The sequence below is a fragment of the Salvelinus fontinalis genome, chromosome 13 (genome assembly GCF_029448725.1).
Source record: "Salvelinus fontinalis isolate EN_2023a chromosome 13, ASM2944872v1, whole genome shotgun sequence".
In the NCBI taxonomy this organism is placed as follows: Eukaryota; Metazoa; Chordata; class Actinopteri; order Salmoniformes; family Salmonidae; genus Salvelinus; species Salvelinus fontinalis.
This window is the reverse complement of record NC_074677.1, coordinates 53865155-53892616: the sequence shown is the minus strand read 5'-3', so window position 1 is coordinate 53892616 and position 27462 is coordinate 53865155. Positions and strand designations below refer to the sequence as shown.

General features: G+C 43.9%; 3 protein-coding genes across 8 annotated transcripts in view; 1 reads left to right on the top strand and 2 right to left on the bottom strand.

Annotated features, from left to right (window-relative positions):
- Positions 1-518: 518 nt before the first annotated feature.
- LOC129869046 (CXXC-type zinc finger protein 5-like) lies at positions 519-16430 on the bottom strand. 5 transcript variants are annotated; one of them, XM_055943503.1, is made up of 4 exons: positions 16313-16428; positions 16126-16194; positions 8209-9236; positions 519-1876 (listed from the first exon to the last, which is right to left on the bottom strand). In XM_055943503.1, exons 3-4 carry the CDS (start codon positions 9013-9015, stop codon positions 1832-1834), a joined length of 852 nt encoding a protein of 283 aa, XP_055799478.1. In that variant the 5' UTR covers positions 9016-9236; positions 16126-16194; positions 16313-16428; the 3' UTR covers positions 519-1831. The 5 variants fall into 5 exon arrangements, with proteins under 5 accessions (XP_055799478.1, XP_055799481.1, XP_055799476.1 ...); XM_055943506.1 differs by having other exon boundaries at positions 519-1873; positions 16126-16430; XM_055943501.1 differs by having other exon boundaries at positions 16122-16429.
- Positions 16431-20723: 4293 nt separating this feature from the next.
- LOC129869045 (ubiquitin-conjugating enzyme E2 D2) lies at positions 20724-24758 on the bottom strand. The gene is made up of 7 exons (XM_055943500.1): positions 24497-24758; positions 23268-23331; positions 22958-22989; positions 22786-22863; positions 22487-22592; positions 22197-22290; positions 20724-22107 (listed from the first exon to the last, which is right to left on the bottom strand). The coding sequence occupies exons 1-7, from the start codon at positions 24518-24520 to the stop codon at positions 22062-22064; spliced, it is 444 nt and encodes a 147-aa protein (XP_055799475.1). The 5' UTR covers positions 24521-24758; the 3' UTR covers positions 20724-22061.
- A 2353-nt stretch (positions 24759-27111) lies between these two features.
- Positions 27112-27462, top strand: part of LOC129869042 (protein phosphatase 3 catalytic subunit alpha-like) — a 50632-nt gene continuing 50281 nt past the window's right edge. Inside the window, exon 1 of one of the 2 annotated variants that reach the window (XM_055943499.1) lies at positions 27112-27455. In XM_055943499.1, the coding sequence (XP_055799474.1) occupies positions 27401-27455 (55 nt within the window). In that variant the 5' untranslated portion in view covers positions 27112-27400. The remainder of the gene's footprint in view (positions 27456-27462) is intronic. The other variant, XM_055943498.1, reaches the window with a different exon arrangement.

Genomic DNA, 27462 nt, shown 5'->3' with positions numbered 1-27462 from the left:
AGGTAGTCATTCAAAAATCCTGTTAAACACTGTTATTGTACACAGAGTGAGTCCATGCAACTTATTATGTGACTTGTTAAGCATATTGTTACTCCTGAACTTATTTAGGCTTGCCATAACAAAGGGGTTGAATATTTATTGATTCAAGACATTTCAGCTTTTCATTTTTAATTAATTTGCTAACATTTCAAAAACACAATTCCACTTTGACATTATGGGGTATTGTGTCTAGGCCAGTGACAAAATCTAAATGTAATCAATTTTAAATGCAGGCTGTAACACAACAAAATGTGGGAAAAGTCAAGGGGTGTGAATACTTGCTGAAGGTACTGTAGATCCTTCAGGTACTTGTCTATTGCCTGAGGAGAACTAATGTGTGTTTTTATACTTTCTGAGCTGTTCAACCCTTATTAGGGCATCCTGGGAAACACTGACCAAAATCGTGGTTCCTACCCTGTCACACTATGGCTGTTGTCTGTATTGACTATCTATGAATGAATGAAACCAAGGACTCATGGTGAAACTCACCATTTCCTGATTCTGCTTTAATGAGTTGTATTTCTCACCCCATCCATTTTATTATTATATCCAATGATATGAAAAGGGAACAAATGTTTAAGATTACCGGACATTTTCATACTTCAGAATTTTCTAAATTCCGTCATTGTTTTAGAAAAAAAACATGCAAAGACAAGTAAACAAACATCAGAACTGTAAATGTTTACACAAATACATGCATTCGTTTTTATTCACAAAACCAGTCCAATTTTCTAAATGAATACAAACATCGCTGTTGTTTCAAAAGATGTAGCTACCAGCAACATAAAGAAAGAAAAACGGGAAAAAAAACAAAGAGATCTTGTTTCAGTGCGTTCAAATGGGTAGACCCAGAGCTAAGCTATTCCAAGTGGAAGTGCTGTCTCCTAGTGCTGTCACCCTCTGTGCTATTCCAAATGGAAGTGCTGTCTCCTAGTGCTGTCGCCCTCTGTGTTGGGATCCTCATGACACACACTAGTTTGGGCCACAGGAACGTAAGGCTGCCAGTTTCACAAAATAAAAAGCTTGGAAATACAAGCGTGGAAAACACGGTTGGTTTGTTGGTTGGTTGGTTGGGGAGATCCCGGTTCTCTGGAGGATAGCATCATCCTGCTAAAGAGTCCCCTGGACGTCTGCCCGTTGGGATAACAGTTGCTATTTCATTTCGATAAGTATTTTTTTTACATTTTGAAATATTTCCTTTTTCTTTTAAAAGACAACCATTGATCCGTTTCAAAACAATATTCTTAAAACAAAACAAATCATGAAATAGACAAGGGTTTAAGTTTAAGAACAATGGTGCTAAAATTACAATAGTGCCTGCCATTAGCCACTGGTTTTAAAATATAGCCGTAAATGTACATTCTCTACACAAGTACTGTATCTTTCCACACGTGAACAACGTTAACACCAAACACACAAATGAGTTGATTGTCCAACACTCAGTCCGTCATTTCTGTTTGGCAATGAACAGTTCCATGTCTGAGAGACAGAAAAAACCTGCTGGAAAAAGGACAAAAGGTACCAAAATGGAAACATAGAAAAGGGAATGAAAGTTGCCATAGATATTTTTCTTTATGTTAAATTTTTGGTTCAAGGAATAAGCAGGTGCATCCATTACTCAATTGGTTATTTTTGTATAATTTCTGTTTAGTTCTTTTGTATATTTTCGTTGTTTGTTTGCTTGTCAGCCAGTGTCCGTGCCGAGACAATCCAAGCGAGAGTTGGCATTGCACTTGATCGCAGAGCTTTGGGTTTGGGTAGGTAGGGTTAAGGGTGGAGGAGGGTCAGAGTCTTACTGGAACCACCGGAATGCTGCTCCTGTAGGAAGCATCACCTTCTTAGAGAAACAAAAAAACAGAGAGAGCAGAGGGAAGGAGAGGGTTAGTAGATACAGGCTGAAGAAGACAACCCATCCTGAGACCCATTCTAAACTGCAACATCTGCAGTTTGTATTCTCTCTCTCTTTCTCTCTCTCTCTGTGGACGTTTTCCTCCCCCAGACTAATGATTGAATAGATTCAGAAAACATCAAATCTCCACATCAAACACATTTACAGACACCATAACCCTCCATATCTGCCGACTCCTGTCTTCTGCTCTCTCTCTCTCTCTCTCTCTCTCTCTCTCTCTCTCTCTCTCTCTCTCTCTCTCTCTCTCTCTCTCTCTCTCTCTCTCTCTCTCTCTCTCTCTCTCTCTCTCTCTCTCTCTCTCTCTCTCTCTCTCTCTCACTCTTGCTCTCTCTGTCTCTCTCTGTGTCTGTCTCTGTCTCTCTCTGTCTCTGTCTCTCTCTGTCTCTCTCTGTGTCTGTCTCCCCAAAGGCTCTATCAGTGAAATCACTGCGTCCCACACAGACATATTCCCAGCCCTCCATCACCTCTCTCTGGCCTTCTGGCCCACACCCCACCCTCCTCCCTCATCAGCCATGGGCAATGGCCTTGGCTCCACGCGAAACTCGATATGGCACATTCATTATTTAGTCACCACGCAGTCACAGACCTCTCCCACCACACCACACCACTCTCACGGGTGACACTGCTCTCTCTGTTCCTCCCTCACTCCTCTCTGTGTGGGATCTCCAGCTCTGACTGCATTGCACTAGGCAGGGCAGGCACCAATGCAATGCAGCTGCAGGGGTTCAGTGGTCGCCTGCCAGTCATAAGACAGAGGACCACTGGGGCTCAAGCTCAGTCCCCAGAGCTGCAGCACGGCTAGCGTTCTGAAAAGCACGACTCTACTGCGGCACAGAATCTCACGTTAGCTAGGACTGCCCGGGGCCAGTCAGGAGTAGCGCCACAAACACTTACGCACCCACGCACACTCATTCCCTCACCAGGGCTTGACTTGGACTGAAATAGGTGCCGGTTCTCCATTTGGGTACTGTTCATATTTAGGTGCAGGAGCTCCACAGTGCTGTTGAGCGAATATTCTACAAGAGGAACAGGAGCTGAAGCAGTAGAACATGTGAGGCTCCAGCGAGCTCCTGCCCGAGTCCAGCACTGTCCCTCACACACACTCACGCCTACCTCCACTCACGCATATGAACATGCAGACACACACCTCCACACACACAGGCACGAATCACAACCGCACAAAAAGCACACGATTCAGACACAAATCTAAACGACGTACACACCATACATAGTAAGAAGGTTGCAACTGGCTCGCCTGTCAGTCATACACACAGACAGCACGCGAAGGATTCGCACGTCAACACACACGCAGAGAAATACTGAAAATGTCATATATTTACAGCCAGGGCAAAAGTCCATCAATGTTGGACACTAGAAAAGCAACGAGGTCAAGGTGGTGCAAGGTCCATAAGCACCTCACTAATGACCTTTCACCTATGACACTCGGGCACATAGATGCTAACCTCAAGGTCTTTTTCACTGGGAACCGGTACATTTAAAAAGGAAAAAACTCTTGAGCCAACACCTGTGACCTCTACTCTGCATAAACACGGTTGTTTGTCATGTCTGGCCTAGGGGGAGGGGACTCCCAAGGTCACAATCCATTCCAGGTGTCCATTTCAATGTCCAGCATCTTAATCTCTGCTTATTGATTTAACTATGAATATGCTACTCCTACTTTCCTCAATGGACGCTGCATATAGCCTATGCCTTCCCCCACCCAGGGGCCTGCTAGCCTTCCTTCAGCACACATACTGAGAGAATTGGTTAGCAGAACAGGTCATACTCTGAAATGGCTCCAGTATCTAATTTGTTATCTTATTTGTCCTGGCACAGTTTGACTGTGGTGGGGACAGCTGATCCAGGACCTGCCCATAGGGGAGCATTCTCTTTAGAGCAGAGCATTAGGCTAAAGACTCCCATCAATCACTTCCCACTGGACAGCCCCAGGTCCACTTGTCACAAGAGCCCTTTCACCCTGACCCTTGATGCTGAGAGACCTCGGACAGTTTTAGACCGTGATGTCATCTCTCCCCTCTCGTAGGTAGGCTATGGGAGTCAATAACCCCACTGCTGTATGTGGGGTTAGCTGCCTGCAAGTACGTATGTCTGTCCGTACCTGTCTATCCTACTCCTAGCAGTTTGTGTGTCTGGCTGGCAACGTGCCTACTGATCTGTGCGTCTCAATGTCAGGCTGCATGCCTGTGTGTCTCTGCGTCAGTCTGTATGCCTGTGTGTCTCTGTGTCAGTCTGCATGCCTGTGTGTCTCTGCGTCAAGTCTGTATGCCTGTGTGTCTCTGCGTCAGTCTGCATGCCTGTGTGTCTCTGCGTCAGTCTGCATGCCTGTGTGTCTCTGCGTCCGTCTGCATGCCTGTGTGTCTCTGTGTCAGTCTGCTCTCCCAGTCTGCCATTTGGTTTCTGAGAGGGGGGGGGGGGTCACAACACTAAGTGAAAACTCTCTGGCTCCAGTGTCTGCATGCCTCAGACTGGCCATGTCACCAGACATCTAACGCCTGTAGTGGGTCGGCTTGATCTGTCATCAGACATACGATACTTGAGACACACCAACACAAACACACAGCCATAGCAGAATGTTCGTCAAGCAGTGATGTATACACTCAAACAAACAAACATTGACAAAAAAACAAAACAATCCCCCAGGCCCCAAGTGACCCTGACAAACAAATCCAAAACAACAGACCATAGTACAGAAACACACTAGCATTCAAATAAATACACAATATGAAAACCAATTTTGACCTAAAATCTATACTTTTCTCACCTAGACAGCAAATGGCAACAGTGAGACTGAGCCCGCTGTGAAAACGCAGCATGCTGCAGAAAGGGACTACTTCTCCATGGCTCCGTTTATTTCTGTTCGAACGTAGCGTTCCCAAAATAAATCCAGACATCTCCAGCCAGCGAGGTGTGAGGTGGCAAGGGCCTCGTCACGCTACCTCCCCCTAACTCTGTTTTTACAGCCATCTTTAGTCTGCCGTGAGGTTTCGACGGGAAACCTTCAACACCCCCAAAGCATCGAGCCGTCGGCCTCTCTTTCTACTCTCACATACACAGACCACATCAGACTGTATAAACTTCAACTAATGTCCACTCACGTGCATCAAAAACAAACAACTGACACACAGACCAACAATTAAAACCTGTAATAAAATCTGTTGCAAATTTGTAATAAAGGAATTATAAATATGTTATCAAAAGCAGTGATAGCCGCTGAGGTCTCTGAGAAAATGTATACAAAACACAAAAACAACCTGTTTTTCCCAGATTTCGGGCGTCTGAAGAGGTCAAAACAAACCAAGCATTAAAATACTTATTGAGCCATGACACATCTTTACGAACAAATACACTCACCCACCCCCCTCACTCACTCACTCACTCACTCACTCACTCACTCACTCACTCACTCACTCACTCACTCACTCTCACACTCACACTCACACACACACACACACACACACACACACACACACACACACACACACACACACACACACACACACACACACACACACACACACTACAAGCACTATGGCTAACAGTCTATGCCACCTCGCTAAGTGATCCCCATCCATTAGCCTCCCTGTTAGACAGCAGGCTGTGTGTATGTGAGATGTGACACTCTGGGGCTGTTTCCACTACACTCCAGCTGAAGCAAACAGCAGATGACTGTGGCGTGCTGCTTACGAGCCGGACCAGATGATCACGGGCATCCATTTTGTCCCGGGTGCTGCTGCCCTGGTGTCACTGAACATGTCCTAACCTCAGTGACCAAGAGTAATGAGTGGGTTGGGCAATATTTTTGAACCATTCCATAATTCCCCAGTTAACAGAACATAAAACAGAGTAAACTACATAATATTATCTGTACTGCCCACAGTGTGATGATGCTTAATAGGGGAATATAGGTTGATAGTACAAGCAGTGTAATCTACTGTACAGACTAAACGAACCCCCTCCATTGATGAACACAAACGGCAGTCCTCTCAGGCAAGCCCTAATAAATTATAAACACACAAATCTGGAAGATCAAAGTAGGATACTGAGGCCAAATGTGTTATTGTACAAAATATGTTTTGTGCCATTATTCTCACCTTTGACCTTCAGTACTATGAGGACACCTCGGTCTAACCTCTGACCTACTGACCGACTGTGCGAGTCTACTCTCTGACCTACAGGCCCGTGGACCAACGCTGGCCCTAACACAGAACAAGTTCTGGCCAGCATTGGCCTGCTGACGGCCAGTTCAGATCAGGCACACCATTTTTAAGACAGAAGAACTAACCCAATCTGAAGGAGAGGTCAACAGTTCATTCCATGCTAAGCTATTCCAAATGGAAACGCTAAACAGGTGTGTACATATTTGTCCCGTTAATATCACAGCAAGTCCCCTGCTATGACTGTACCGCCGATGCGCTGCATGAGGAAAACACCACAACAAGCAATCGGATTTTATTAGCAGCATAAAATCCTACTACTATCTGACATAAATCCATGGGAACCTGAGATTAGTTTGTGCGATTCTCCCTTGTGGTTTCGGGGGAACAAACGCAGACGTCGAGTTAATAGTAAAGGTTGCAGTCATGCATAGTGAATCACTTGTTGTTGATCCCATGCTGTGAACAATCGGTGGTCATTTCTACCATGTGACCATTGATAGCGTACTATCAATCCATATAACATACATACAGGAAATCATAACATACAGGGAATCCTATTACCAGCACACATCCACAAGCATCTGATTACTTAAGAGAACCGTTTCAGTGTAAGGTTATGGCTGTTCACAGTGAAACCATATGACGTGACATCTGAAGTGGAATCCTGTCTTGATCACAAAAGCGACGATGGGGGGGGGGGGACATGCGGGTCAAGCCCTGATTAATCTGAGTTGTTGCATGTGTGCACACACATATGCTCTGCCACACATACTACCCATCCAAAACATATACACACAAACACATCCACAATATCACGCACTGCAACACACACGGTCTCGGTCAAACATCTACAGAAACTCTTACAATCCTAAAAAGTCCATCACACCCTCTCTCGTTCTATCTCCTCATTCTTCCTTACACACAAACCCGCGAGGCCACACTAATTTAGTAACATACCACACAAAACATCACGCACACACACACATTTGTGTTAACAGAACATGCAGTGACCCCCCCCCCCCCCCCCCCCCACAGTCGAGAAACGCACAATCTACCTGTTCTGTGAGGGCGTAAAATAAGAGCTGTGTATCATGGTGGGTGTGGAGAGGGGTTTGCTCAGTGCGTGTGGAGGACAGATTAAAGAGACCCCATGGGGAATGTCTACCCCCCCCCCACACCCTCCCCCTCGTCACCACCTGTTATTCTCCTGCCCTGCTCAAAGCCTCGCCCCATCAAAAAGGCGCTCCACACCCTTCAGAGCTGTGTCACGCTCTATACATACACGCATAAAGTTGAGTTGTAAGTGTGTGTGGTTAAGGTAAACTCACAACACTCTTTCCACACCTATACTCTTTGGGCTCCAGGTAGAACCCTTTTTGGTTCCACGTAGAACCTTTTTGGGTTCCATATAGAACCCTCTGTGGAAAGGGTCCTACATGGAACCTAAAAAGGGTTGCACCTGGAACCAAAAGAGTTCTACCTGGGACTAAAAAATGGTTCTTCAAAGGGCTCCTATGGGAACAGCCGAAGAACCCTTTTAGGTTCTTGATAGCATCTTTTTTGTGTACTGTATTTTATTTAACTAGGCAAGTCAGTTAAGAACAAATTCGTATTTACAATGACGGCCTACACCGCCAAACCCGGACGACGCTGGGCCAATTGTGCGCCGCCCTATGAGACTCCCAATCACAGCCGGATGTGATACAGCCTGGATTCGAACCAGGGTGTCTGTAGGGACGCCTCTAGCACTGAGATGCAGTGTCTTAGACCTCTGTGCCACTCGGGAGCCCAACCTGCCTGACCCTTCTATGACACTCTATGACCCTCTATGACCCTCTATGACCCTCTATGACCCCTCTATGACCCTCTATGACCCCTCTATGACCCTTCTATGACCATTCTATGACCCTCTATGACCCTTCTATGACACTCTATGACCCTCTATGATACTCTATGACCCTCTATGACCCCTCTATGACCCTCTATGACCCCTCTATGACCCCTCTATGACCCTTCTATGACCCTCTATGACCCTTCTATGACACTCTATGACCCTCTATGACACTCTATGTCATCTCTTACCTCCAGAGCGGCAGACGGTTTCTTTTTCAGCTCCTCACATTTGCGGAACTTGCAGATCTGGTGGCCCGTTTTGCGGTTCCGGCAGCTGCTGCACGTCTCGCAGTTAATCCGCCGGCGGCAGGGCGGGCACATGCCGCAGCGTTTCCGCTTCTTTTTGCCGGAGTTGATGGCCGAGGCCAGCTCGCTCTGCGCCGGGTACTCGGCCAGGCCGGCCATGTGCAGCGCGCTGTCGGCCAAGAACACTCCTGCCGGTGTCATGATGAACAGCCCCGGGTTGAACGGGAAGCCGCCTCCAACACCGTACGGGAAGTCCGCAACACCGCCAACAGAGTCCACAGCAGACGCACCCTCCAAGTCGCTTGCCCCTGAGCCTGAATCGCTACCCCCCATCCCCATCCCCATGCCCCCCGGCAGCAGCATGTGCTCCATCCCAGCCCTCTTTAGCAGCTCCGCCGCCTGGGCAAAGTGCAGGAGGCCGTTCTGTCCCTCCAAGACCTGCTCCAGGGTCCGGTCCAGCTTGGCTGCCGCAAGCGCTGAGACGGTGGGCTGGGGCTGTGGGGGCGGCTGGGGCTTGGCCGGGTGGCTCTTGGCCTCTCCATTGTGGTGTGCGTGTCCATTAGTGTTGGTGGGGCAGGCTGCTGTGTACTGGGAGAGGGTGCGGGACCTCTTAAGGCTCTTACTCAGGGGCTCACTGATGATGCCACTGCGGTTCCTGCGCTCAATGACAGGGACATCCTCCGTGCAGCTGTTCCGCTCCAGGGCCTCGGCTGTCCGGTCTCGGCTTCCTTCCGACCGTCCGCTAGACATGGTCCAGTACGTGCAGGGCTGGGGGTCGGGGCGGGAGGGGGACAGGGGGCGAGCAGAGGAGGGGGAGCCGGTAGGTTCTCACAGTCTGCTCTGAGCCCAGGTGAGGTGGCGCCTCCCTGCTGTGGACGAATCGGCCAGCCAACCACAGGCAGGCCCTAGAGCCCTGGCTCTCGCTCTAAACCTCAGCCCTCATCCACATCCTTTCACTGGCAACCTACAAACTGACACAGAGAGAGAGGAGAGCGAGAAGGGTCCTTCAATAGCAGGCTCAGTGTTGGACCTAGACAGCATCTTAGTAAACAACCGACTCCATTGATATAAATGGGACAGCAACTCTGCCATGCCTTAATGTTTACCTGGTCATTAGATTGAACACAGCTCGTGGGGGGAAAGACAAAAGCTGCAAAAATAAGACAGCGTGTATCTTAACAACTCATGACCACAGTGTAATAGCCCGGGATGATGTGTCCACTTACACAACTAAATGTTCATCAACCCCCCCCCCCGGCTGCAATACACAATAGTACATTAAGAACAAAACATGAATTATACTACATGACGGCGACAGAAGAGAACAGACACCGCTATGTTTTCTCCTCCAATTTCACCAATTTACGAGCCAATTCCCACCCTTTAGGTTTAGGTTGAATGCGGCCATAGTATTTCCCACGAGAAAACCAAGAGGAGCTGGCCTGTGGAGACTCACTCTTTCCATCAAAGGGATTTGTAACAATAATTCCCACACACTACATGCAGACACAATTGAAATCCATTTTCACATGAATTAAGACATCAGACCATGAACAATCCCCACTTTGCCATCCCGCTCTCCTACTCACAGAAACGTAGACTTAGTGTTAGTGGTGGTACCGGTGCTGGTTAGGGTCACACTTCATGTTTTTGAAGGATCTCCTGGCATGTGGCAATGTTAAACATTTGTTTATTTATTTAATGGAAGAGTTTCATTCCAAAATGCAATATATCCAGTATTAGAAATATGGGGATATAAGCTTTTATTGTTTAAAGAACTTCTGAAAGAGATTGGTGTGTTTTTATCTAATCATGGCTTGGGGTGGTTCAAATGTGCTTGTTTGAAATCTATCACTTGATGGATTCATTTCAGAGAGACAAATAATCATGTTCTGCTGCAAAATGCTACATATCCGCCACACTCTCAGAGACATAATATTGCTTGGTTTTACAAAGTAAAATGTAACAAATAACTACATTTTTATTAAAGAACTATACAAATGATACATTTGTGACAAGCCCTTTTTTTCTCTCTCCAGTTTTACAAAATGTATCAGTAAAGTAATATGACTTCTGTATGTAAAATATGTACATTTTGTCATTTAGCAGATGCTCTTCTCCAGAGTGACATGCAGTTAGTCCATTCATCTTCAAATTGCTAGGTGAGACAACCACATATCACAGTCAAATATACAGGATATGAACGATCCATTCCAACTAAACAATGGATGTACGGCATTTTGCAACAAACCCCATTTTAATACTAAAATCCATGAATGAAAAATATGAGAACACTAATATTTTACAAACACATGAAGGTACCCATAAAAAAATACTTTCTGATGAAAAAATATGTGTGTATATTGTTCTGGAACAAATCTCTTCTATTGACTATAGCAAAGATGTTGACATAGTTTGCATATCTTGTGTATATAGGCATTCATCAAATCTTTGTAGATGAATAGTCACTTTAATAAATCTACCTACATGTACGTACATACAGTTAAAGCCGGAAGTTTACATACACCTTAGCCAAATACATTTAAACTCAGTTTTTCACAATCCCTGACATTTAGTCCGAGTAAAAAATCCCCGGTTTTAGGTCAGTTAGGATCACCACTTAATTTTAAGAATGTGAAATGTCAGAATAATAGTAGAGAGAATTATTTATTTCAGCTTTTCTTTCTTTCGTCACATTATCAGTGGGTCAGAAGTTTACATACACTCAATTAGTATTTGTTAGCATTACCTCAATTACCTTGACTTACCCGGTGCCCCGGCACATTGACTCTGTACCGGTACCCCTTGTATATAACCTCGCTATTGTTATTTTACTGCTGCTCTTTAATTATTTGTTGCTTTCATTTCTTACTTTTCAAAGGTATTTTTCCTAAAACTGCGTTGTTGGTTAAGGGCTTGTCAGTAAGCATTTCACTGTAAGGTCTACTACACCTGTTGTATATTCGGCGCATGTGACAAATAAAATTTGATTTTGAAATAACACACAAACAGCCATTTAGAAAAATAAACAAACACATCTTGACCACTTACAACACTGTAAGTTTGTTGGTTGTCATACTTCATGACATCATCCAACTCTTAAATAACATGTACAAAAGATAAGATACTAATGTTGTAATCTGAACTCATCATTATGCCTTGTGGAGGCCCTACTTTCGCTCCAATTAGCTGTATTCACATATAATGGTGGTATAGCCTATGATAATCAATACTGTTGTGTTCAAAAAAGAATGGAGGATGTGCACAGATAGTGGAGGACTCTTTTAACCCTCCTGCTGTGTTCAAGGTCAAATTGGACCGATTTACAAGTTCTCTCTCTGAAAAATGTAGTTTGTCCACACAGGGCATCTGAACACACAAGATACATTTGGATGATTTTCATTACATTTTGGGTGTTTTATTTAACTTTTGTGCACCTGTGGTGTTCCCGGTCAAAAATGACCAGTCATTAGGAATGAATGACTGAGACTACAATTAGTGCATAAAATTGAGTTCAGGCACATGCCCATTCATCAGATGGACACACTTCCTCTCCCAGACCCCCACATGCATGTGTGTTTGATCACACACACACACACACACACACACACACACACACACACACACACACACACACACACACACACACACACACACACACACACACACACACACACACACACACACACACACACACACACACACACACACACACACCTCACTCCCCTTCTTGGCTTCCATGGTAACCCCCCACGAGAACCTTTCCCCAATAGAATCTTTCCCCCATGGGAACCACACCTGTTGACATTCTCACAAACAATCACAACATTGTTTCAATAATATATAGAACTTTTCTCGCAGGTCTGGTATATAAAGCTTTTTTGAGGCATTGCTCACAATTCATTCTGTGGCAGCACAATGACCAAACGATATACTGTATGTGAGGCTCTTGATCATATCTTTGATCAAGACACTGGTGAGGAGGAGAGAGTCCTTGTTAAACTTTGATACAAAGTAGTCTGTGATAAATAGCACAAAATGTTTCATCTGAGTATTTGTTATTGTCATAATAATCCATACATTATGCTTTATTTACTCAAAAACGAGTTGTATGAGCTCAGGTCAATGAGGCCTACAGGCCATAAATAGCAAATAGAAGTTCAAAACTTGTAATGTTCATGATAACTTAAGTTGATAACGAGATCTAACACAACATTAGGTGATAATATATGTATTATTATGGATTTATATCCAGCTATAATGGGGCGGTCATTTTGGACCGGGAACACAGAATGAATTAACATGAAACAAACACAACAGGAGGGTTAAAATGCTGCTTGACAGTGTCTCTTGGGGAACATCTTATTATTCTCTATGAGTCCATTTAATTTGCACAATCCTTATTGAAAAACAACCAATTTGCTGGGTGGGTATTTTTCCCAATTCATTCATAAATTAAAATGGACTGAAATGGATTTGACTCCAATACTTTATCCAAAGATCTCAATGGCCAACCTCCTATGAAGAGACACACTATCCCACTGACCTGTCCCCACTCACAAACAAGCACCTCCCTGAGAAAAATGGAGGAAATGGCCGGGCCAGTCCTTATAAGGGAAACAAAGGGAAGGGGAGGGAGAGAGGATGGGGTCTGCGCAGTGTGTGGAAATTGGAAGGCCAAAATTAGTGGGAGGTAAAGCTTCAAAGGCAGGAGCGCAGCCCCCGCATTCTCACCAGCTCAGGGGTCCGTGGCGCCAGCAGACCGGAGCCAGCAACTCAGCTCCTCTCCTTGCTCTCCTGCTCTGAGTCTGACCAGGGCTCTGCTCTCTCTCGCTGCTGCTACAGGGCCGCCCGCCTGCTCCACTAACGTCTATGCCTGTGTGTGTGTGTGTGTCTCTCTCTCTCTCTTTCTGGTGTCCTTGCCTCACTCCATCTATGCTGAGAGTGTCTCTCTGTCTGTCTGACCCATATCCTTCGCACTCTTTCCATCTCCATCAAACGTGAACACGTCATTCACAGTCTATCTTTCCCAACCATCTCAATGCCTCCTTCTCACTCTCCCATCCGTCTTCCCATGTCAAGGCCATGACTTTATAATAGTCTCTGTCCCACCTCCATATCATTCACAGTGACTCCTTGCCCCTTAACCACATTCCTTCTTGTTTTCACTCGTTCTCCTAATATCAGTCTCACTCTGCTCCTCCGCCATGTCATTCACACACTCCCCCTGTGCAGGGGGCGGCAAGTAGCCTGGTGGTTAGAGCGTTGGGCTAGTAAGCGGAAGGTTGCTGGATCGAATCCCTGAAATGAGAAGGTAAAAATCTGTCGTTCTTCCCCTGAGCAAGGCAGTTAACCCACTGTTCCCCGGGCTTACAGAATACGTGGATGTCGATTAAGGCAGCCCCCCGCACCTCTCTGATTCAGAGGGGTTGGGTTAAATGCGGGAAACACATTTCAGTTGAATACATTCAGTTGGACAACTGAGTAATTATCCCCCTTTCCCATTCAAATGATATCTCTTCCTGACCCTAGACTGATCATCTCTTCTCTGTCACTCAACAGTCCCCCCAGTTTCTGTAACCAAAGTATTCTCTCTGAATTGAATTATCCCAAATGCTGATACTGTTGAGATGATGGTGATTAGAAAAGCAAGGATGAATGCATAATGAGGAACAGGTTGGTGCCAAAAAAACGTATATTACTGTGGAAAATGTATCTTCCTCCGTGACGTCATTACCCATCATGCGAATGGTAGCCGTAGGTTATAATTTCTACCACAGCTTCTTCCTCGTGCTCAACTTCTCCCAATAGCATCACAAATAGGACTGCCACTATAAAACATAATAATACTTTCCAACTATACTTCGACTGAAGCACCCACTCTCCCTGCTCGCGCACTGGTTACGTCAGGGGGGGGGGGGGGCTGCTAGAGACATGGCTCGTGCTTCATCCCTGGAGGTCAGCGCGCAGCGGTAATTGGCCCCTCTCTGCTGAATAAACCATCCCAAGGAGTCTGACCATACAGGCTCCCCAAGGCCAACGAGAAAGGGAGCTCTGTATGGAATATACAAACAAAATGGACTAACCCACTATCAGAACTGAACAATCTTTGAAATCTGCAAGTGGAAAAAGTCATACTGAAGTTTGCATGATATAGATATAGACCTAATGAATCATTTCGATTTTTAGAACATAGAATTAATATTCCGCAAAGTATTTGTATAAGTATAAAATCTTCATATAAAATCTTCATTAGGCCTATGAAAAATAACCACAGTCTATAAAAAGAGCGGGCCTAGTAGGCTAACAAATAAACAGATAGGCCTAAACTATTTGGGGTATTAAAATTGGGATAGATAATACTGTCAATACGGCATAATAGCGCCTTTATTGCAATAGTTTTCGGTCAATATTTGCTGTCAGTGTAAAAATAATATGTGGGCCTATTATTAAGAAATAAATATTCATTTTTGGCATCAATCATAACACCAAAACATCTAACAACAAGCCATGCCAAGTCTATGTTGTGGGACGCTGCAAGGTAGCTCAGCTAGAGGCTACTTATTGGTTCAGGTAATGCAGAACCAAAAACAACACTTGCCTTCCCTTCAAACGCACGATCACGCAGACACGCACACCTATCTTTCTAGTCCTCTCCCTCAGTCGCCCCCCCCCCCTGCTCTCTGGCACACACACTAGCACGCACACACGCCGTCAGGCACATTTGTGCACGAGACCCAAGGAAGTTTATAAAGACCAGAATTAAATATCCAACCTGCTGCGCCTCTCTGTTTTCCCCCCATTCCTGAGTTAAAATAAACAAAAGTATATCCATGCGATGGTGTGTTAAATCGTTACTAATTATTTGTGTTAAATCGTGACTAATTATTTGCATAAACATGCAGCATAAGAGCGCCACTACCGGTGGCGGATTGCGGCAGTACCAGGGGGGTCGCCGTAAATCCAGGCTTGCAGCCGCGATACAGCACAGAGACATCGCGCGCAAGAGACTGGCTGATCGTCGCATGCGGAACAATGAAGAACAAACACGTTCGCTCTACAATAAAATCACTCTGAGAACACCTGGCATACTGTTCTTCGGATGACTCGGCTATAGGCTAAATCCAAAACAAATCCCCAAAATCTTGCTCGTTTTTCAGCCATTAGGCTATGCATTTTCACAAAAGCATTTGTTGATGATTCAAGGGAACACTGCAGAAAATAAAAGTTCCGTTTAAATGTATCTCTAGGTAAAGAGATGCCTCATCTCCACCTGACATTAAAAGGATTACAACCATAAACGTCATCAAGACCCAATGCAAACTGACATAATTTCAATGGAAAATATTTCTGGAGAGCGTAGAGTTTCTTGAAGCGCATGTCATTAACAGATGATTCACACTTTCAATATTCACCCCACAAATCTTTGAATGAAAGAACAGCTCTCCACAATTCTACAAACCTCTAGAGCATTGCCAAATGATCGAAGAAAAATGTACAAATGAGGATAAAATGTGACAGCAGAATGACTTTTATGGCCATTCAAAAATAACAAGCCAATAACCGTGCATGCATCACATGCATCCGAGACCCGCGAATCCTAATTGTATCTAACATTAAAGCAGCACAAAAAAATACCTTTTGTCTGGACTCAATGATCTGAAACCCCGGTCCCTGCGGTGCCAGCGTATGGTCTGCACCAGCACGTTTGAGAAGAACCATTCTCCCATTCTCCCAGTTAACTTGATCGTTAGGAAGATGACATCCCAACTTTCAGCAGACTTCAACAAAGTATGATCCCCCCTCCCTCCTATGTATCTGCATATTTGCAAACACTGGCTTTTTTTTGTTCGCACCTACCAAAGCGGTTCCGAGTGGAGGGGAGGGCTCCCACTGTCCAAGCCGTCCGTCTCCAAGCCTACCGTAGAGCTTGATGTAAAAAAATAAATAAAGGAAAGAAACCTTACACTAAACCAATTAAATTAATATAGTCCTCGCCTGTATAGAACAAGAGGGAAATATAATAATAAATTATTGTAAAACGTACTTTCTCGGAAGCTGAGCGTGTGGGATCTCCAACCTTTTCGATTCTAGCAATTCCACCTACATCCCCGCTCGCGGAGAAGAACATGCGAACACATTTCATCGATTTTTGGAGCTTCTCGGAAAAACCGAACTGGACTTTCGGCAGCATGGCGACAGAAAATAATATATCACCTAAACCTTTTAAAATATAGAGATGTATTACTCTTCTCGAGGCTTTTAGGTGGTCGACTTTGAATATTCAAGGGGCGTGTAATGAAGAACATGTTTGTTATTAAAGCTTTACATATTTATGACTTTGAGATGCATTTAAGTGGTTGTTGTGGAGTGCCGGCTGTATGCACATTATGATGTGTTTCTCTCTGTATGAGCGCACGTTGATATTTCGTCATACCTCTTTAAGACTTAACTTTCCTTTAACATATTCATGTTTACACAAAACTTTTACAGTGCAATCCATCAATATGGAAACATATCCAATGGTTAATATTGCACGGACAAAAACGAATACTTTTCTCTTTTTTGATTTTCAGTGATGGACATCCACGTGTGTGTGAAACCTAGCCTGTTAATGCGAAGTGTCAAGGTCTAGGCTATTACCTTATTCAAAAAATCGCCTAATCCTACCAAAATATGGTAAATTGCGCTATTGCAATTCCCCTTTCCAGTAGCAATGAGTCTGATTTGCAAAACAACATAATTGTGTTGATGGTAGAACTTAATTATTATAAATTGACATCATGTTGTCCTTCATTAACATTTTAATGTTCTAATTTAGGATGATAACACGTTCGTGTGGCATGTCACTGGTGGTTTCTGATGGTAACCATGTTTATTTTACGCAGCGGCTGACGGTGCGTAATTAGGTAATTAGGCGATGGGTTGTTTTTCACACTCGAAGCGGTGTGTGCGCGCAGGAGTGGCCACACGGCGCTCAGTCGCTACTCGCTATGTTATCGCCCATGACCGGTGCGCTCGGCTCCTCTTCTCGCTCGAACCAAGAGTCCACTCCACCTCTTTCGAATGTCCTGTCTACTGGCAGGCAGCCAACCGAAGTGTGTGGAAATGACACCGCCAGGGCGGCAGAGATTTTCCTTCATTTCTCTCCTTCCCAATTGCAGACGGGCTGACATTGGCTAGAAAGTGGAGCAGCTCGTCAGGGACAATCAATGCGAATCGATCGAGCCGTGCGGTTGAGGTTCCGAGCTGGAAAATAACGCGGCAGCTTGAGAGAGAGGGAGGGGTGTTCAACACTGGCAGTAGTCAGCCAACCTCCCGCACACAAAAACACCCTCTCACTTGGACACACAAATATACACACACACAGTGAATAGTAAACCTTTATCTGTCACCAAACACAGCCTTGCGGTCACTATTACGCAGAGCAATTTCATGCGTAATGAGTAATGCATTAATGTGTAATTGTGTTCACATCCTCAAAAAGAAAAAATAAATAACCTATTTGGTAAACACTAATTGTAATTGACAAGTCCATGACCAACTTTATCATCCATGTTTAAGCATTGAATAATCCGCAAAAAAAAATGGGGTAAATTTGGGCACTTTAGAGCTATCCGTTGAAGCACCAAACATGGACTTAATTACTGGGTTTGATACCAAAGTTGAATTGTTATTACGCTCAATTCACACCTCACGTTCTGTGGAGGAATCACTAACGTGACAGGAGAGCACATTGATGGCCACCTGTGAATCGCTTGGTTTGGGATTCTTGTGATTACTTGTCTCCCTGTTTGTTTAACTCATCATGCAATTTGTTGTAATTTAGCCAAGCCAAACGTTTATATTCTCTCCATGTCAGTAGAATATAGGCTATAGGTTGGTGTTGTTAGACTACCTGTAGGGCCAAAATGTACCATTAATCTATTAAATTAATAGTGCTATTCCCCCATTTGGTTTATTATCATTTGAAAATTATTATTAGCATTTTTACCTGTAGGCTTCTGTGTTTACTGAGAGTGGCCGTGGGATAACAAGCAAGGGTTCCGTTCAAGGTAAGTGCACAATGGTCGCATCTATTCCCCCAAGACGCACTGCCGTGCATAAATTGGACACGCATTTCTCCGTAATCCCTGGAGTGTCTAGCACCGCTCTGGCAATATGCCTGGTCTCACCCTATCTCATATTAAGCAGACGTCAATCCCCTCGTCATCCCTTGCGCCTTTGGAAATCACTTTCATGCCGACCACCAGCCATACCAACTCCAAGCTCTGAGGCATGTGCATAGTGGAGTAGGGTGTGCACGAAATTTGAAGAACTGCGCGTATGCACTGCAAGGGGTCAATATTTACGACGTTACCAAAATATGTGTTATAACACTTATAACTGAACTCTTGTAATTGGTCACATGGGCCTATTCGTTTCAAATTGATTAAAAGCAGACATGAGTCCCTCACGTTGATTTGAAATATAGTGCAGAGGCGCCTGTGTATCCTTGTTATTTTAACATGTCCAGACTGACCACATTTTTCCTGTCCGCTCTAGGCTTGTCTACATTCCTGATCTGGACCCTCAGAAGTCAATCTCTCTCACACACTCACATACACACACACATAGGTTAGGCATCATAGTTTCCGAAAGGGTATTTTTTTCACGGGTATGGGGTGTGTCAGAGAGAGTGTTACATCGAGAGAGTAATGGGTGAGAGTGGCCATGGGTAGGAGGCAGCAGCAAGCTGTGACACAGGAGACGTTCTTGTGGGCGCGCTGAGCCCTGGGGCTGCAGCCACACTCAGCTCTTTGTTGTTTTCTCTCTGTGCTAAGCGAGGCAGAGTACTTTCCTGAGCCCGCCGGGGGGATTAGTGTTACACGGCCTCTTTCTCCAGCTGCACACATGACCAGCGCCACAGGATAGCCTCTAAAGGAAGCCTAAAAGAGGAGTGAGGGGTGAGAGGAAGGGAGAGAGGGGCGAGAGGAAGGGAGAGAGAGAGAGATGAACATCCGGTTTCTCAGACACTGAGTAATGTTGCAAGCCACGCAAGTTCTCCAAACATCACAGTGCAGCTCCCATTTCTCACCCCCAAACACCCTTATGAGAAGACAGTACCTCACCTCCCTGTGCAGCTGTCTTCCCCACCTTACACTTCCTGTTTTAGTCCAGAGGCTCATCCCATTCATCTGGCTGACCTCCCTCCACTCATTAGTCCCCTCAGTATTGCCAAATTCAAGGACACACAAAATGTGGAAGGGTATTGGGCCCTGCCTCGAGCCCCTGTAGTGAATGAAAGAACCATGGTTTTGTAGGTGATATGGGTTCTCTGTGTGGGTAAATGTCCTCGACCACAAGGTATATGACTCAAACATGCAGTAGAGTAGACTATAGTAGACTTAACCTGCGCCTCATCGCTCCAAGCTGCAGTGGGCTGCTGGCAGTCAGCACTGGCGTGATTTCAAGGATTTGCTGTTCAGACCGCAAGCAATCACATGTTCATTCTCTGCACTCAGAATGTGATAGGCCGCAAACTACCCTTGGGATCCACGGCAAATGGACATAGTCATTATATAGATTTAACATATGTTTACGGTATCTAATGGCATTTAACTAAGACATCTCATCCACCTCGTAATTGACTACAGCCACTGTAAATGCCACAGTGGCTAGCTGATTGTGGCCCTCAAATGAATGGCACAAGCCGTTAAGCATACATTATGAAAAATCGAACTAACAGAGCCAAAAACAATGATAGAGCGCCATCTAGTGGGAGAATAAAAAAAATATAATATGTTGCCTGGAAATAAAGACACCTTTATTTGTATATTGTACACAAGGTCTAACCCCTCCTAAATACATACTATAATTGAGCATCATGGTGAGACAGCTGAATTGGTGTAAGTATATTATGCGGCTCTTGGCCCAGCTTTAACCTTAAACTCCAGGACAGCGTTGTACAGTAGTCTCACAAATCAGACAGTTGTTTCTGAAACATTCCATACAACTTTTGGAGCAGCGTAGCACAAATATACAAGACTGGAATTCGGGTCCAGTGTAGTTGTAACTTTGCTTCAAATAATGTCTTAAATAATTGATTGAATTGGCTGGCAGTAATAAGAACAGCCAGGTCCCTAAATCTTAATGTAAAGTTTGCTGTAAAAGGGACCTGAGTGAGACAACATGATGGTGGGAATCAGGTGGAATAATAGGAAGGCAAAATGTTCCACAGTTGTATTAAAAAGGTTCATTTCGTAGGCTTCATTGTTGCTATCAAAACATCAGCAAAAACCTCAGACATGAATAGGGCACGTGAATGACTCGGCTAGCTAAATAAAAGGCTCAATCAACAAGAAAATACTAAAACAAACCGTACAAGACATTCATCTTTTCAAATTGACAAAGCCGTCAGAGAAATTTGTAATAGCACATATTTGAGCAAGGATATGAAATAAAACAGTGAAACCCACAACTTTAATAATCATGTTTATTACACAGTTTAATTAACACAAGCTCCATGAGCTCCTGGGTAATTAAATATACAGAAGTTTGTCGGTGTGGAACTCAAGTCCTTGAGTCCAGGGTTCTGAGATCCAGCCAATGAGTCATTGGAGCTAAGTCAACAATGGCAGCTCAAATATATAAAGTGTGAATACAGAATAATGAGTTCACTTTTTTTTTTTATGAAAATAACTGAAAATACACCCCAATCAGATCGTTTCCTTCAACTTAGCCCACTTGAGGGTAGACCGTTCAACTCTTATCATATTCGTCTAGTCTAGTGCTACTGTTGCTTAAAACATTTTAGAGCTTGTCTTGTGAAGTTGCCTTCAAATGTGATTTATTACTAATGTCAAAACTTTGTCCTTTCAGGCTAGATCAAATGGACGATCAAGCTGGATTAATACCATTTCAGTCACAAACTACTTGTACCCCCAACTTATCTGCCTAACATTGGCTTTTTCCAAATCAGACCTACACCAAAAAGAAAGATTTGCCACCATTGAGAGAAAATTTTTATAATGAAGGCTCAAAGGGCAATCTAAAAGGGTACTATTTTTATTCTTTAGCAAAAACAACAAGGAGTATATCATTTGACTAAGTTGAGGGAAAACAGTCATTTGGAAGTTATATTCAGATACTCCTATCAATAGATCGCTGTCTCATTATTCTATTTTCCCACTTCATACAGTGCGGATGGGTCCACGGGTACGTAACTATCATCTTAATGACAGTGATTAATATTGTGGTGGGGCTGAGGCGGGCTCCTGGGCATACCGTAGCCAAACAGAAAAAGTCCCCTAGAGGTTTCCAGAACCATGGTGACAGATTGAAAGCCATTTCTTATCATAGCCAAAAACACTCTCCGAGTCCCATCTCTCCCCACCCATACCATCATCTCACAGGATAGCTGGAAGCACAGAGGGAGGAAAAAATAATAAAAAATAAAAAGACAAAAAGACAAAAATCCCTCAACCTTGGGAAAGCAAACCTTGGGTTCATAAAAAAATTATAAGGAATGCTTCTTGGAATCAAATAAGAGTGGTCCTACATGGGTGCCGGTGAACATAGTGGCAGAAACAGACAGCGGGGTATACAATATGCAATCTGAAATATGTACAACACCGCAGCTGGACAGGTTTTGAAGGGGGTGAGGCAGGAGGATGGAGGTGAAGTGCGTAGGGATAGGGAGGGTGTGGCTCAAAGAAATCACTCCAATGGAAACCAACAAGACTTTTTTCCTCTTTTCGTTCAAAGCTCCATGCCTTTGAATATAAAGGCAGATTCTCTGCTGTTATGCCTTGCGACTACATTGCATATTTCTGCGTCCATTCCCGGGCTATTCTGTTGTATCTGGAATGACAGCAGGATACAAATCACTTTCCTTGTAGCAGACAGGTTATACAAAAATGTGTTGAATGTTGAAAATGTGTAAGACCTACTTTTCCCTGTCTGTCTTGTAGATGCGGGCGATCTCAGGAACTAGTGGGTCGTCTGGGTTTGGGTCACAGAGAAGTGAGCAGATGGACAGGAGGACTGTAGGACGACCAACAACAAGAGTCACCACAGTTCTGACAATCAACGTAAATCTCGGACCTCTTCCTGAGCATAATTCGGGACATACTTACCACAATCTGTTGTGAAAACTCAAACCATACTGGTTCAAGCCAACCAAAACAAATGATCTAGACCCACATACAAACATAAACCAAGAGCGCAATTTTGGATTTACCTTTGGAGATGGTGAGTGCTGGCGACCACTGCGACCTCAGGATGTCCAAGCAGATGCTGCCATTGCTGTTGATGTTTGGGTGGTAGATTCTTGTGGTGAATGCAACCTATAGAGAGGACATGTTTTTTTTCCTGTATCTTGCAAATGTATTACATTTACACCATCTCCTTTACCGCAATGACGAGACGTTGCATGCACTGAAAACAAACAGTCATGCATGACGGAATTTTATGATCAATGTAGATCTAGCTCATAGTTACATTAAAGGTCTGCCCACAAGTTCCAGGATACGTCCTTACCTTTGGTGGTTTGAAGGGATAGTCAGTGGGGAAGTGAATGGTCAAGAAGAACACGCCACCCTGATACGGACTGTCATTCTGCAGAAAGGAAAATAGATGGTTACTATATGAGCCAGAGTTAAAGGATGTGAACCCCTAAACTTTAAAGAGCAGAACAGGGGGGTCTACTTACAGGTCCCATTATTGTAGCCTGCCAGTGAAACACTAGATAAGAGAGGAGAAAACTGTTTTAATACACTATGAGCACCATTACAAGTAAATAGTGTTTCAATTAGATTTCCGTGCCAATATACAAATGACAACTGGTGTCACTGATGAATACCAGCATCAATCTTTATTGGCTCCCATCTACAGGCTACATTTCATCAACAGTAATCTTGGAGTCAAATACTGTTTTCTGTGATTAAAGATATGAACCATTAAGAATATTGATTGAAATTTGCGGGTGGTGGTGTTGTGTGATAGAGGTTGAGGTGACTTACTGTCATCCCCCACTGGTCCTGCGGAGCACTGTGCTGGAGGGTCACGAGCCAAATCATTTAACTCCTAGGAGAAAAAATAAAAAAAATAAAATTGAGTTCTGATTTCTTCCAAAAAGTATAATACTTCCATGAACAATGCCTGTATTGTATTAGTAATTCAGTCAAAATGCATACAATGTCTCCAATGCTGAATGTGGGCTGGTATGTAGTAGACTAGGCTCAGATTTGTTGCCAGAAGATAAAGACCTATCAAAATGTGACTCATTTCAAGGACTACAAACAACATTATGGCCAGACCTGTCCTGTACGGGTTAGCGAGATTCATGTTTACTACTGAGCATCGTTTCCACCACAGCCATAACTGAAAGTCAGTTAAATGTCCTCAATGAAACAGAAATAGTACTGGATTTAGAATAGCATGGAAGGATAAATATTTTCCTTTCAAAGTCTAACAATCTGTCAACTTCAATCGTTTTCGTGAATCATTGATCAGCCAGTGTCAGATGAAGGCAACAGAGCAACTTCATTTTGATACTGAAGACAATGCTGGTAAAACAATTGTATAGCTAATTACAGTAGTTAACTGGTTTGTTCAAGTCAAGTTGCTTAAGTAACTACTGGCATTAGACAGGTCAGGACCATGGTAGTTATGCCAAACGTGATTTTTGTTGGGGTGTAAACGATACCAGCAGCTGATGTTCATTTGTTTACTACAAGGAAGTAACGTTAGTAGGTAGTACTAACTAGGAAGGACTTTCCCGAAAAACGTTAGCTAGTTACACTTGGCAAGCTATGATTAAAGCTAGCTAGCTATTTAGCCAAACTAACTAGCTACACTGCCAGTATGCCAACTACCTAATTAACTAACTAACTAGCTTACTAATCAAATTAGTTAACGTCGTTGCCTAGCTAGCTAGTAGCCAACAACTCATAGTTTACGTTAGTTACCTTGTTAGCTAGCATAGCGCACTGTTATCGATGTCATCTGCCGCTAAACTGTGCTAGCTAACTGCCTAGTAGCCAGCTAGCTAACGCTAGTTAATAACAAAAGCAAATTAATCTGATCAGAAGTTAGCCACTGACCAGACGGCAGATGAGGAAAGCGGTCTAAATGTGGGCTAGCAAGCCGTTTTGCTTTAGTAGCCTAGCTCGTAATTGTGCCAAAAAGCGAAGGCCAAAAGGGGCTAGCTATTAGCTAGCACGGAAGTAAGATAACGTTACTTCCTTACCTTATGAATTCTTTTCAGGGCCATTGTTGTGTTCGTGCCGCTGTCAATGTATAGTCGGTTTACTTCTGCGAAACAACGATTATTGCCTCTCCACACAGATTTTACCCCCTGAGTTAAAATTATCTAGCTACGTTTTTTAATTGTTGTCTTACAGTACAATGCGGCGACTGACTATCGGAGTAGCCTAGCGAAACTGAAATACAGTGAGCTTCACCCGGCTCCTCCTAGCAGCTGTGGGCAGTGGGCACCGCATCACTTCTCGGTAGACTGTGACGCAATCGTCTGCTTGCGACACGCTACATCCGCTGGAAACCGTGGGACAGGTTAGAGCTATGCAACTGACATAAGTCTTTAGGCTACATAACTCCACTAGTTCCTCCCATATGACTCCATGATTTTATTAATTTGTGCTATATTTTCTAATGATTAGCTAGATGTATAAATAGGATAGCCCACTTGTATCCATAATTAGGCCTACCCATGTCATGGTCAACTTTATATTCATATACAATAACTGTGGAACCATATGTGTAAGAGATGGACCTGCAACATCATAGCTGTCAAAATGAAATAGGTCTACAGAGATTGTTTCACTGTTTTCAGAGCTTTATTTTGTTCATGTAATATGCATAAGGTTACATCATAGAACATTTAGCCAAGCACACACATTTCTACAGTCATCACAAAGTCCAAGCCCGTCATGCATACAAAATTCAGAGAAGACCCACCAATCCGCGACTTCTATTGTAGCCATAGGCCTACATGGGAATGAGCGGTGGTGGAAAAAGTACCCAATCGTCATACTTGAGTAAAAGTAAAGATACCTTAATAGAAAAGGCCTCAAGTAAAAGTTAAAGTCACAGAGTAAAATACTACCTTTGTAAAAGTATTTGGTGTGAAATATACTTAAGTATCAAAAGTTAAAGTATAAATCATTTCAAATTCCTTATATTAAACAAACCAGACAGCACGATTTCTTGTTTTTTAACAAATGTACTGATACCCACGGGCACACTCCAAAACTCAGACCTCATTTACAAACGAAGCATTTGTGTTTAGTGAGTCCACCAGATCAGAAGCATTAGGGGAGATGACCAGGTTCGTTCTATTGATAAGTGCATGAATTTGAGAATTTTCCTGCCCTGCTAAGCATTCAAAATGTAACGGCTACATTTGGGTGTCAGGGAAAATGTATGCAGTAAAAGGAAAAGTATTCTCTTTAGGAATGTAGCGAAGTAAAAGTAAAAGTTGTGAAAAATATATAAATAGTTAAGTACAGATACACCCCCCCCCCCCCCCCCCCCCCCCCCCCAAAAAAAACGACTTAAGTAGTACTTTAAAGTAGTCGTGCTTTTAAGTACTTTATACGTAAGTACTTTACCCCACTGGGAATGAGTAAGGCATCCCAGCCAAGTTGTTTGAGCTAAGTCATCAAAATTCGTTTCATTAGATGGATTCTTATGAGTTACAAATTGTAGAAATTACTAGAACAAAAATAAAATGTCACGGCCAATTAGGCCACATTATAGGCTGCACTGTATGTCTACCACCTGCCTATAATGTAAATTGTAAATGCTATTGTAAAGCGTATCCCCAATATACAGGTAGGTCTCTATAGGCTAAATTAAGATAGACCTACAATGTTCATGATCGCATCATATGCTACCTGTTTTTGGCCTGCTAAAAAGATAAATAAAAATAGTCTTCCAAGTGCTTGTGACACCACAGCACAGTATGTTGTTGAGGCGGCAAAACAAGTTGTCTGGTCTTTTGTAACTTACATTTTAGAATCGGCAGTGAATTTAGCCTACTGGAAGAAGCCCTACCTGCGCGCAAACATTCAGCACTACGCAGAGCGCTGCGATGAGCGCGGACTGACTGGTCGCTGATTTCAGAACCACGGACACTGAACAGCGCCGCGTTCTGGCAGTTCATATAATGAGAATATTCATTCAAAGCACCTGTTATGGGCTTGTGGCTGCAGGAAAACCTTCTGCTGTTAAGACTTCCACTTTCCTCTAATAGGCCTACTGATCGAAGATGGCTTTGGCATCCAGACACATTTGGTCTGAGAGGCAGAACAGTTTGCGCAACCACATGCCGTGGTTATTTGAACATTTCCAGGAAATGTGCTGTGTTGATTGGTTAGGTATTCAATGTGTTCTTGTCACACACACACACACACACACACACACACACACACACACACACACACACACACACACACACACACACACACACACACACACACACATATTTTGGCCTTGTCATCTCCTCTACGGATGCCACTTGTTCTCCCATAGGTCTCTCTGAATATTTAAAAATGTTGGAGAAATAACAAAAAATCAATGGCACAATGTTTTACCCCAGGAACCTTCACTGATACAACCATACTAAATACAGTAGGCGACAGACCTATGCGTCTCAGGCCACATCCCCACCCCTTTCAGCAAGCGCATAGAATACAAAAACATGGCGCGTGCGTGTTTTTGGGAAACCCCGGCTTTGCCTCCACCTGATGGCAGCATCAGGCAGCCCCGTGAAACATTTGCGTAGGAGTTCCCCTCAACGCCATGTCGGGGTGGTGCAGCGCGCAGTGAGGATCTCCTGAGCAGAGCTCTCTCTCTCTCTCTCCCACTCTCTCTCTCTCTCTTCCACCCCCTCCTAATTCGTTCCCTCCATCCTCCCCCACACGACAGCTTAGCACAGCACCCTCCTCAGCAGCATCCACCGTAACTGGGTAGCAGTAGTCATCCCCAGCGCAGGCAGTGATACACTGAGGGACGTATCCAAGTGATGCCACTGCACCAACCAAATCTCGCAACCGCGAAAACACACCGAGAATAAACAGTCACTTCCGCAAGGAGGACTAAAAACGAGTTTGCCTCAAGAGCGCAACTGCCCATGAAGATGTCTAACGTTGACATGGTCTTAAACGCCACCGATCGGGTAGTAAAAAGTGAGTG